This window comes from Micropterus dolomieu, unplaced genomic scaffold (assembly GCF_021292245.1).
Source record: "Micropterus dolomieu isolate WLL.071019.BEF.003 ecotype Adirondacks unplaced genomic scaffold, ASM2129224v1 contig_13721, whole genome shotgun sequence".
Lineage (NCBI taxonomy): Eukaryota > Metazoa > Chordata > Actinopteri > Centrarchiformes > Centrarchidae > Micropterus > Micropterus dolomieu.
In genome coordinates, this window is record NW_025742707.1 from 1 (window position 1) to 12,500 (window position 12,500).

Consider the following 12,500-nt stretch of genomic DNA (forward strand, 5'->3'; position numbering starts at 1 on the left):
AAAACAAGTATATGACCCCCTACCAAACAGCAAGTATTCTGGCTCCTACAAGCCAGTTAGTCTTTCTTTAAGACACAGCCCCAATCCCAACCAATTATCTACATCAAATACACCTGCCTCACCTCGTTACCTGTATAAAAGACACCTGTCAACACCCAAACAACCAGCATCCAACATCACCACCATGGGCAAGACCAAAGAGCTTTCTACGGACATCCGGGACAAGATTGTTGATCTGCACAAGGCTGGGATGGGCTACAAGAGAATCGGAAAGCAACTTGGAGTGAAAAGATCAACTGTCGGTGCAGTTATCAGGAAATGGAAGAAGCACCACACCACCGCCAACCTCCCTCGGTCTGGGCCTCCACACAAGATCTCGCCTCGTGGGGTGTCCCTGATCATGCGAACGGTGAGGAATCATCCCAAAACCCCAAGGGGGGAACTGATGAATCAACTGAAGGCAGCTGGGACCACAGTTACAAAAGAAACGGTTGGTAACACACTACGCCGTCATGGATTGAAATCCTGCAGCGCACGCAAGGTCCCCCTGCTCAAGAAGAAACATGTACAGGCGTGCATGAAGTTCGCCATTCACCACCTGGACGACTCAGAAGAGGCCTGGAAGAAGGTGATGTGGTCAGATGAGACCAAAATAGAACTTTTTGGCCTCAACTCAACTCGTCGTGTTTGGAGGGCAAAGAACACCGAGTACAACCCAAAGAACACCATCCCCACCGTCAAGCATGGTGATGGCAACATCATGCTTTGGGGGTGCTTTTCAGCCAAGGGGACGGGACAACTCCATCGTATTGAGGGGAGGATGGACGGGGCCATGTATCGTGGAATTCTGGACCAACATCTCCTTCCCTCAGTGAGAGAGCTGAAGATGGGTCGAGGATGGGTGTTTCAGCACGACAACGACCCTAAGCACACCGCCAAAGCAACAAAAGAGTGGCTGAAGAAGCACATCAAGGTTCTGGAGTGGTCTAGCCAGTCTCCAGACCTGAATCCAATTGAAAATCTTTGGAGGGAGCTTAAAATTCGAGTTGCCAGGCGACAACCTCGGAACCTGAATGATTTGGAGGCTGTCTGCAGGGAGGAGTGGGCCAACATCCCTGCCGAAATGTGCACAATCCTTGTCACCAACTATAAAAACCGTTTGACATCTGTGCTGGCCAATAATGGCTTTTCTACAAAATATTAACATGCTGTTTGTCCAGGGGGTCAAATACTTGTTTTTCCTCATCAGATGGTTATCAATTTTTATAAATTCATATGATGTGATTTTCTGGAATTTTCTTTGGGATTCTGTCTTTCACTGTTAGAATGTACATATGATTAAAATTGTAGATTGTTGCATTCTTTGTAAGTGGGCAAACCTGCAAAATCAGCAAGGGGTCAAATACTTATTTCCCCCACTGTACATTACAATCGAAATTAAATCTTACTCTTAAGAATTCATTACATGGATAAATATCATTAATTGTTTTGAACCTCTTTTATTTTAGGAAACAACAGAAATGATAAAAAATCTAGTTCAAACCTTAACAGTGTCAACTCTTGAAAGTCTTTCAGACAAAACCTTTGTTTTCACAGGAAGAGGAAAACATTCTTTTGTCATTAATGACCTCAAAAATTTCACATCACAATTACTATCTGAGAAACTGTACTTATCATCAAAGAGGTTTGCAGATGTAGGAATCACAGCAGAGTATTGTAACATTCCTTTTATCTGGTTTATCAAAGCCTTAAGAATGGCATTGACTACTAGAGAATATTGTCTAAATGAGCAATCCAAATTAAATTTTGTTTTAAAATCACCATGACCTAACATATTCCCATATTCATCCATTAAACGTAGTATAGCCCAAACTCCTTTTTCCATCCAATCTATATAAAATAATATTTTCCTCTTACATAAGTACCTGTCGTTCCATATTTTAGCTTTATGAGGGGAGAAGCGTATATTATTTTTATTTTTATTTCACCCCCCTCTTTATTTAGGATTTAGGATACGACATGTACAAACAAACCAGGCACCTTATCATGTCTTATATGTCATTACATCCTTTACATCAGCTTAAGCAAGGAACAGAGCTGACATCAAATGACAGACGGTATTACACACCTAAAAAAAAACAGTAAGGCAAATAATAAAATAAATAAATAAATAAATAAGTAAATAATATTAATAATAAAAAAGTATATAAATAAAATAAAACAAAGGTAGGACTACCTCAGATTAACTTAAATCTGCTTAATAATGAAACCAATTGAAGAGCTTTCTTGTTTTGGACAAGTTTCAGTGACTTATTCAAACATTCTACCCTTCCAGTGGTAGAAGCGTTTATTTTATATTTAACACAAAACAATTTTGATGTGTACTGTTTTATTTTGGAAATGTTTTGTGCGGAAATGTGTGCAACAATGAAATCTGTCACTTCCGGCGAGCCAGAAGACGTCACATGTTTTGGTTTTTGGGGAGATCAGAAGCTCAAACACTCAGAAACTGCATCTTTAAACCTCACAGGCATGTTGGTAGTTATAGTTTTCCCGTGTTAGTTTTCATTTGACATGTTTTATATATCTATCTATCCATCTATATATCTATATCTATATCTATATATCCGCGAAGTAACGCAACTAACTTATCTGGCGCGTCCGACGTGCATAATGTGAACCGTTTCAACAGGAGTACAGGGTGAGCTAACCTGACGTGTGTTGCCTCTGCACGTTATTGATCTCTGGGTTTCTCTCCTCAGCGGGAGGCTCAGATGGGAGTTGACCAGACGGAACCGGAGGTGCCGGCGGAGGCGGTGGGCAGGCGGGTGTCCTGCGGCGGGGAGCGGGCCACGGTGCGGTACGTGGGCCCGGTGCCGCCGACAGCAGGTAAAAATAATAATAATAACAACAATACCCGGGGTGTCAGGTGGACGATTCACAGTCCGAACTGGTTGTGAAGTCAATGTAAATATCTTAAGACATGTTTATAAATAAAGCAGCAATAAAATGCTCGTTTTTTAAATGGAGTTTGGCAGAAGGTGTCTTCCCCACAAGGTTTAGTCAGTCACGCCCATTGAAATAAACAAGAGATTTAGCAAAACAGCCCTGCTAGCATCAGAGCATAACTGTAATGTTAGGCCACTGATTCTTGAGAATTTCAATAAAACAGCTTTTAATTTTGAAAAGAATTAAAATGTTGTATTAAGAAATCTACATTTATGAGTTTATTGTACAAGATCTCACCAATCAAACAATATTTTGGTGCAACCTCCTGATTTAAAATTCTTTCATAAAATATGTGTTTTGCCTGTCTTTACTTAGTTTTTGTCAACATCGTCAGACACAATAAAAAGCCAGTTAATCTTATTTATTTAGTCTTATAAGGATTTCTACACCATAGGTACATATATATGTTATTAAATGTTGAATGTTAACTTTCGTTCATTTTTTATACACGCTTAAAAACCTATACATCATGTGACTTTCATCATTAGCATTAAGTGTTGAAGAAGATGTATAGTATAAATAGAGGTCAATGAAACATTACAAGCCATGTTACTACTTATTATGATGATAAATAGTATTCAAGCCTTTGCTGAAATCCACTGCTTCTAAATTTAAAGAGTTTTTCACTCTACTCTTACGTCTGGATTTTGTGGGTACTGGGCTGTGTAATAATCATACAATTTATCATTTTTAAAACAAGTATATGAAAATAAACTAGATTTATACAGAAGACCCTCAGATCATCAACCCTGGTTGTTTTAAATAAGAGAATGTTATTAATTTTCAATGGAATAAACAGTTTTCTTAGTGGGACATGTTTTTGCCATCAAAAGTCTGCTCTGATTTATGTAGTTCACTTGTTGTTTGACAAGATTGTTCCTGATTTAACTCTACCTCTAACTCTTAACACACCCAGATGTTTGCTTTGTGTGTTCAGGGCTGTGGCTAGGCGTCGAGTGGGATAACCCAGAGAGAGGCAAACACGACGGCAGCCACGACGGAGTTCAGTATTTTACCTGCAGGTAATTACCACTTTGATGCCACATGCTGAAATGTGACAAATTATTATCCACTTTCTGGTGTAACGAATCTCCAAATCCACGGTTCGGTTAATATCTGGGGGGTTTTCCCCTGTTTTTGGTGGGAGGAGGAACATTGTTATTATTATTATTATTATTATCCACCCTGGGTTAATAAAACTAGTCTAACTTGCAGGCATGATCTCTCAATCATGATTGTGTTAAAATAGTCACGTGACAGTTGGAAGACAATAAAATAGATGTGTTGTATAATTTTTACAAAAAATAGGCCGACACAACTTTAACTACAGTGTTTTTGACATGTACTTTACTGTCCAGGTATATTAACAGCTGCCAATTTACACATTTTAGCATTTTGCAGAGACACATAGAGAGAGATGTTATCACGTTACATGACAATGACACGGTGGAAATCTTACAAGCACGGAGCGACAGTGAACGCACCGCTGCAGATGTACCAGTTGCTTTGGTCTGTGGGGTTTGTGGCATTGCGCTGACTGCCATTGTGACACTCCGTCGGTTTGTGTTTGTTGTTGATCCCAGATTTCAAACCATCATGTTAAAATATTTCTTCTCAGCTCCACCTCAGTGATCAGCATCTTGATCTCGCACTCAGTAAAGTTTCTCTTTTTCTAGGTGCTAAGCTAGGTGTGTGCGTATGTTGCAGGTCTGTGTTTCAGAACCGTTACTGCTCTAATCCACGCACAGACGTTCCCGTGTAGTTAATTATGAAAGCTTTTCATTGGCAGAAGGTGAGGACCCTCTGGAGGGTTCCTGTGAGGATGTAAAGATTTACTTAAAGCTCAGTGGGTTTTAAAACAATTTAATTTCTCCCCAAATATGTGAATTTCTGTGTTTATATGTAGTCTGATGACAAATGACGTGCTTGTTTGTGATATTTGGTAGATTCAACAAATAGAATAAGAATCACTCCACAGTGAAAACAATCCTTTCATTTATGATTTAACTTAAAAATGTGATCATCTGAAGTGAGTAACTGTTTCCTCTCCACTGCTTCAGACACCCTAAAGGAGGCTCTTTCGTCCGTCCAGCGAAGGCGAGCTTTGGCGTGGACTTCCTGACCGCCGTGCAGCAGGTGTACCAGGTGGACTCGGAGGAGGTGCTGAGGGAGGAGATCTCCATCTCCTCCAAGAAGCTCAAGTGGGGGAATATCAAGGAGCGCAGGTACGACGCTCATCATCATCTCTGTCAAATAAGTAGTAAACAAATATTTTCCTCATTAATATGCTCTGACTTAATGACACTAATCCATTTTCCAGCACATTGATAAGAGTCAGATGGATTATTTTGGTTTTATTGTGATAATATACCAAATAGCCAGACATTTACAGAACGGTTTATAAAGTGCTGTTTATAAAGTCTATAAAATGTCAAGAAACTGTGAAAAATGACCGTCACAATTTTCCAGAGCACAAAGTGACGTATTTAAATAGCTCCTTTTGTCCAGACAACAGTCCAAAATTCGGGTTCGGTTGTACTAAAGGACACTGTAATGAGTTGGCTGTTCATTATTCCTTTTAGTACATTTTGGTTTAAGTCACAGTTAACATGAATTAATGTGATATTAACTAGGATGCTAATTTTGTCTGGTTCCAAAAACCCAAGATGCCAAACTCCAGGTTTCAAAACGGCGGGCCACAAGCCAACAGGAGATGTCGCCGCGGCTACGTCCACTTCTTTTATTCTTGAGACGCCTCTTATTATAATCCTGGCTTTAATGTGAGAGTTACTGTACATCAGGCCAAAGACACTGTAAGTTACAGATGTTCTGCCTCTGGATTCACAGCTGTGGAGAGAGCTAAGTATCACTGACGAGGAGGTAACATTATTAAACAGGTGAGGCTGTGAGGATCTATTTCCTTTGACTGATGACACCGTGCTTCTTTTCCTTTTGTCTCCACAGTTTTGAGAGTCTTCCAACAGTGTTGCTGAGCCGCTCTGAAGTAAACGGGCCTGGAGCCGACGGAGAAATCAGGAAAACAACGCCGAGTATCTTTTTACAGAGTTCTTACTTCTTGTCATTGAGGTGATGTGAATGTTGGTGTTCCTGAGGACATTTTCAGTTATCAGGCCTGAAGTCTGTCTTGATGCCGAAAAAACACGTTCAAGCTTCTAAATTGTGAGGATTTGTTGGTCGGACAAACAAACAAAATAACTGACTGTAACATTTTGAGAAAATGTGAATGAATGCTTCTTTCTATCCACTGCTGCTGTGAACACAGTGCAAAGCTAATTGGTTGATGGAGGTAAAAAGCTTATGGAGCTGATTCTCCAGTTGCTGCTGTTAAACCATCGCAGAAGAAGAAGAGGATACAGCGATGTGACGTCAAAGAGCTTTTTTTTTGTGCATAAAGGTGGATGGAAACACACAGAGTGAAGGGGGAAGAAAATATTTCAAGACATACTTTAAAATAAGGATTGAACAATTAACCAAGAAAATAATTGGCAGATCTATGAATAATAAATAATTACTATTAGTTGAAGCTCGTGTCAGTAGTTCATCGTGTCCTGTCAACATGCTGATTCTCAAAACTCGTCTGCGGTGGACAATCGGCTGTCTGGTGTGTGAGGACTTCTAGTCTACGGGGAAATTACTCAGTGTTGGTTTAAATCATTTGAAGACGGGTTCCTCTGCCAGGAGGTATTTTCAATGATTGTCAGAGCTGGACGATGATTGTCAGTGATTTTCGGAGCTTAGCAGTGATTTTCGGAGCTTGTCGGTGATTGTATGAGCTTGTCTGTGATTGTCGGTAGGGCTGGGCGATATGGCCGAAAATGTTACCATGATAAAAACATTTCATATCATTAGGAATCGATAATTATCACGATATATGTCAAATCATTATTTCTTTCAAGTTTAAAGGCTAATTTTTGCTCCTGAGTGAAAATTGAAGAAACCAGATGGTTAATTATGTGGTGAAACGTTTCTTTACGCTCAGAATGTGACAAACACTTGATGCCAAACAGTGGATCACTTAACAAATCTGAGGTAGAACATTCAAAACTATATATGTTTTTCAACAAATGTGATTACAAATTTTTTTTAAGTCCCTTTTCCTCAACAAAAGAAATATTTTAATAGAAAAAGTAAGTACTAATTTGTTTGTGATTCAAATGAATTAAACCAAATATTTATTAACGATATATTAAACATTTATATTGTTATTGAGGAAAATTACATTGCGATAATTTTCGTTACTGTTTTATTGCTCAGCCCTAATTGTCGGTGATTATTTTGACATTGATTGTATGAGCTTGTCGAAGCTTGTCGGTGATTGATATTGATTGTCGGTGATTGATATTGATTGTCGAAGCTTGTCGGTGATTGATATTGCTTGTCGGTGATTGATATTGATTGTCGGTGATTGATATTGATTGTCGGTGATTGATATTGATTGTCGGAGCTTGTCGGTGATTGATATTGATTGTCGGTGATTGATATTGATTGTCGGTGATTGTCGGTGATTGATAATGATTGTCGGTGATTGATATTGATTGTCGGTGATTGATATTGATTGTCGGAGCTTGTCGGTGATTGATATTGATTGTCGGTGATTGATTGTCGGTGATTGATTGTCGGTGATTGATATTGATTGTCGGTGATTGTCGGTGATTGATATTGATTGTCGGTGATTGATATTGATTGTCGGTGATTGTCGGTGATTGATATTGATTGTCGGAGCTTGTCAGTGATTGATATTGATTGTCGGTGATTGATATTGATTGTCGGTGATTGATATTGATTGTCGGTGATTGATAGTGATTGTCGGTGATTGTCGGTGATTGATATTGATTGTCGGTGATTGATATTGATTGTCGGAGCTTGTCGGTGATTGATATTGATTGTCGGTGTTTGATATTGATTGTCGGTGATTGATATAGCTTGTCGGAGCTTGTCGGTGATTGATATAGCTTGTCGGTGATTGATATAGCTTGTCGGTGATTGATATTGATTGTCGGTGATTGATATTGATTGTCGGTGATTGATATTGATTGTCGGAGCTTGTCGGTGATTGATATTGATTGTCGGTGATTGATATTGATTGTCGGTGATTGTCGGTGATTGATAATGATTGTCGGTGATTGATATTGATTGTCGGTGATTGATATTGATTGTCGGAGCTTGTCGGTGATTGATATTGATTGTCGGTGATTGATTGTCGGTGATTGATTGTCGGTGATTGATATTGATTGTCGGTGATTGTCGGTGATTGATATTGATTGTCGGTGATTGATATTGATTGTCGGTGATTGTCGGTGATTGATATTGATTGTCGGAGCTTGTCAGTGATTGATATTGATTGTCGGTGATTGATATTGATTGTCGGTGATTGATATTGATTGTCGGTGATTGATAGTGATTGTCGGTGATTGTCGGTGATTGATATTGATTGTCGGTGATTGATATTGATTGTCGGAGCTTGTCGGTGATTGATATTGATTGTCGGTGTTTGATATTGATTGTCGGTGATTGATATAGCTTGTCGGAGCTTGTCGGTGATTGATATAGCTTGTCGGTGATTGATATAGCTTGTCGGTGATTGATATTGATTGTCGGTGATTGATATTGATTGTCGGTGATTGATATTGATTGTCGGAGCTTGTCGGTGATTGATATTGATTGTCGGTGATTGATATTGATTGTCGGTGATTGATATTGATTGTCGGTGATTGATATTGATTGTCGGTGATTGATTGTCGGTGATTGATATTGATTGTCGGTGATTGTCGGTGATTGATAATGATTGTCGGTGATTGATATTGATTGTCGGAGCTTGTCGGTGATTGATATTGATTGTTGGTGATTGATTGTCGGTGATTGATTGTCGGTGATTGATATTGATTGTCGGTGATTGTCGGTGATTGATATTGATTGTCGGTGATTGTCGGTGATTGATATTGATTGTCGGAGCTTGTCGGTGATTGATATTGATTGTCGGTGATTGATTGTCGGTGATTGATATTGATTGTCGGTGATTGATAGTGATTGTCGGTGATTGATATTGATTGTCGGTGATTGATAGTGATTGTCGGTGATTGTCGGTGATTGATATTGATTGTCGGTGATTGATATTGATTGTCGGAGCTTGTCGGTGATTGATATTGATTGTCGGTGTTTGATATTGATTGTCGGTGATTGATATAGCTTGTCGGAGCTTGTCGGTGATTGATATAGCTTGTCGGTGATTGATATAGCTTGTCGGTGATTGATATTGATTGTCGGTGATTGATATTGATTGTCGGTGATTGATATTGATTGTCGGAGCTTGTCGGTGATTGATATTGATTGTCGGTGATTGATATTGATTGTCGGTGATTGATATTGATTGTCGGTGATTGATATTGATTGTCGGTGATTGATTGTCGGTGATTGATATTGATTGTCGGTGATTGTCGGTGATTGATAATGATTGTCGGTGATTGATATTGATTGTCGGAGCTTGTCGGTGATTGATATTGATTGTTGGTGATTGATTGTCGGTGATTGATTGTCGGTGATTGATATTGATTGTCGGTGATTGTCGGTGATTGATATTGATTGTCGGTGATTGTCGGTGATTGATATTGATTGTCGGAGCTTGTCGGTGATTGATATTGATTGTCGGTGATTGATTGTCGGTGATTGATATTGATTGTCGGTGATTGATAGTGATTGTCGGTGATTGATATTGATTGTCGGTGATTGATAGTGATTGTCGGTGATTGTCGGTGATTGATATTGATTGTCGGTGATTGATATTGATTGTCAGAGCTTGTCGGTGATTGATATTGATTGTCGGTGATTGATATAGCTTGTCGGAGCTTGTCGGTGATTGTTTTGATTGACGTGATTGTATGAGCTTGTCGGTGATTGTTTTGATTGACGTGATTGTATGAGCTTGTCGGTGATTGTTTAGATTGACGGTGATTGTATGAGCTTGTCGGTGATTGTTTAGATTGACGGTGATTGTATGAGCTTGTCGGTGATTGTTTTGATTGACGGTGATTGTATGAGCTTGTCGGTGATTGTTTTGATTGACGTGATTGTATGAGCTTGTCGGTGATTGTTTAGATTGACGGTGATTGTATGAGCTTGTCGGTGATTGTTTTGATTGACGGTGATTGTATGAGCTTGTCGGTGATTGTTTTGATTGACGGTGATTGTATGAGCTTGTCGGTGATTGTTTTGATTGACACTGACTTGTAGGTGATTGTTGGAGCTTGTCGCTCATCTATGGTGATTGTATGTGATTGACTGTGATAGTCGTGTCTGTGTGAATGTCAGCGTGCTCAGTGAGTGACTCCTTCACAGCAGTGATCAGATGTGCAGTGGCTGGACCTGAGTGGGACTCTGCTGTCCAGCTGGGAGGACGTGGCTGCCGTCACCCAGCAGCTGGACAAACTGGAGGGACTTCAGCTCAGGTACAGAGGACAGCTGTGTGTGTTCATTACTCATGTTGTGAGGACAAACATCAGTTTGCACAGTCACATTGTGATCCCCATAACGTAAATCATTAGGGTGAAGACTTGGTTTAAGGTTAGTCCAGGAAATAGATATGTCATTGTAATGTCCTCTGAGGTGATTGAAAGAATTCTCTCCTTCCAATGGACGCTTCATCTTGTCTTATTTTTCAGCAACAACAGACTGTGTTTGCCGTCCGACCCGTCGGCTCACTGCCAGGCGTTCTGCAGCCTTAAAGTCCTTGCCCTCAATAGCTGCGACCTCACCTGGCCTCAGGTACACCTTTCTCTATCAGTCTGTGCTCACCTCTTCATCACCAGGGTCAGTTTAGAAATGCTTACAGTTACTTATCTCCACTCTCAAGAGGAAACGAATGCAACGGATATTTATATCTGTATATTCTTATTGGTTCTCAAATACTTGTTATATATACTTGTTGTGTGTATATATGTATGTATTTAAGTGTGTGTGTGTGTGTATATATATATTATTATACTTTGTTTCCTGTTGGTTTTTAAGAAATCCTTCGTCCCGGTGTGTATATTTTATTTTTACATCACACTGATTATCTGTGGCTCTCTGCTGGACTCAGATCCTGGAATGCGCCCCCATGTGGCCACAGCTAGAGGATCTGTGCGTAGAAGAAAACAACATCACAGAGCTGCAGAAGTAACCCCGTCCTCCATGTTTGCTTCATTCTTACTTCTGATTCGTTCAGGCTTTACTCTGTGTAACGTTTCCGATGTGTTTGATGTTTTAAAGGCCCGACGGAGTCCTGCAGTCCCTGAAGAGTCTCAGTCTGTCCAGTAACCCTGTAGTGCAGGACAGTCTGATCAGGATAGCTGCTCTGCCCAGGTACAGTACCAAGCGTCTCACAGGACCGAGCGTTCAATCTAAGAGTTGAGAAAAATATTTTAATGAAGTATTTATCAGATGGAATTGTGATGAATTAATCTTGAGGTCTACGTAGTGTTTTAGTGTTCACCGACTGTGAAATGCAGTTGAAAGCTATGAAAAACAGCCAGTCGGTATTTTAAAAGTATTTTATCACAAAAACAAATTTCTGTTTACTGTTTCTGTTATGTGCAGTTTTTAGATTTAATTGTTTACCTCATGTTTGCCAGCTGTCACTCTTCTTCTTCATGCCTTTTGTTGGTGTCAGACTGCACGAGCCGGTAGATGAAAATATACAATCTATATGGACTTATGCAACATTTCTTTAAAATGCTGTTAGTGGTCCCCTCTCATATGACTACAGCCATAACCAACAACTTTCTGCACATGTTGAACCGCACAGATAAAATAAGCTTTTATTGATCCCCAGAGGAGAAAGTCAGGTGTTGCAGAAAAAATAGAAATAAGAACAATTACCAACAAAACTGACACGTATGTGATCAGTACCAGGAAATATGATTATATGTGTGTATATATATGATATATGATTAAGTAATGATACTTATCTTTGTCTGTTTTAATAAAGAACCATAATATAATCTATAATATATAAAAACAGTATACCATATTCTTGGGGGGGCGGCCCTTGTTGAATTTTCCTTATAAATAATTGCACATACATTTGAGTATTTCTGGATTATCTAGAATTGAGTTTGTTTCTTGACCATGAAACTTTTTAACACCAATCTGAAGCTCCTGAAATAAACTCTGCGCTGTTTGGTTGCAGACTGGAGCAGCTGAGCTTGTCCAAGACCGGACTGACAGACATTCGGTTCGATGACGCCGCTCCTGGTAAAAATATGATTTAAACATTTAACCACACCCTCAAGCCAGACATCCACATCCTATCTAGCGTTTGGTCTAAAACTCCAGCCATAAAGTCTGAACCTGTTCTCTGCAGGGTCTCAGACAGCCATGTTTCCAGCACTGAAGAATCTCAACGTGGACCACAACAACATCACCGAGGTCAGTTTAATCTCAGATACAAATACAAACACTTTCTGGAGACGTTCAGGAGAGCAGAGACACTGTGA

General features: G+C 39.6%; 1 protein-coding gene across 1 annotated transcript in view; it reads left to right on the forward strand.

Moving 5' to 3' along the window:
• Positions 1–2,435: 2,435 nt before the first annotated feature.
• The window catches only part of LOC123966569 (tubulin-specific chaperone E-like), a 10,294-nt gene continuing 229 nt past the window's right edge, over positions 2,436–12,500 (forward strand). Inside the window, exons 1-11 of the mRNA XM_046042704.1 lie at positions 2,436–2,530; positions 2,763–2,889; positions 3,947–4,031; positions 5,070–5,234; positions 5,974–6,059; positions 10,373–10,472; positions 10,686–10,788; positions 11,105–11,181; positions 11,275–11,367; positions 12,194–12,258; positions 12,368–12,500. The exon at positions 12,368–12,500 is cut by the window's right edge and continues 229 nt beyond it. Coding sequence (XP_045898660.1) covers positions 2,775–2,889; positions 3,947–4,031; positions 5,070–5,234; positions 5,974–6,059; positions 10,373–10,472; positions 10,686–10,788; positions 11,105–11,181; positions 11,275–11,367; positions 12,194–12,258; positions 12,368–12,500 — 1,022 coding nt within the window. The 5' untranslated portion in view covers positions 2,436–2,530; positions 2,763–2,774. The remainder of the gene's footprint in view (positions 2,531–2,762; positions 2,890–3,946; positions 4,032–5,069; positions 5,235–5,973; positions 6,060–10,372; positions 10,473–10,685; positions 10,789–11,104; positions 11,182–11,274; positions 11,368–12,193; positions 12,259–12,367) is intronic.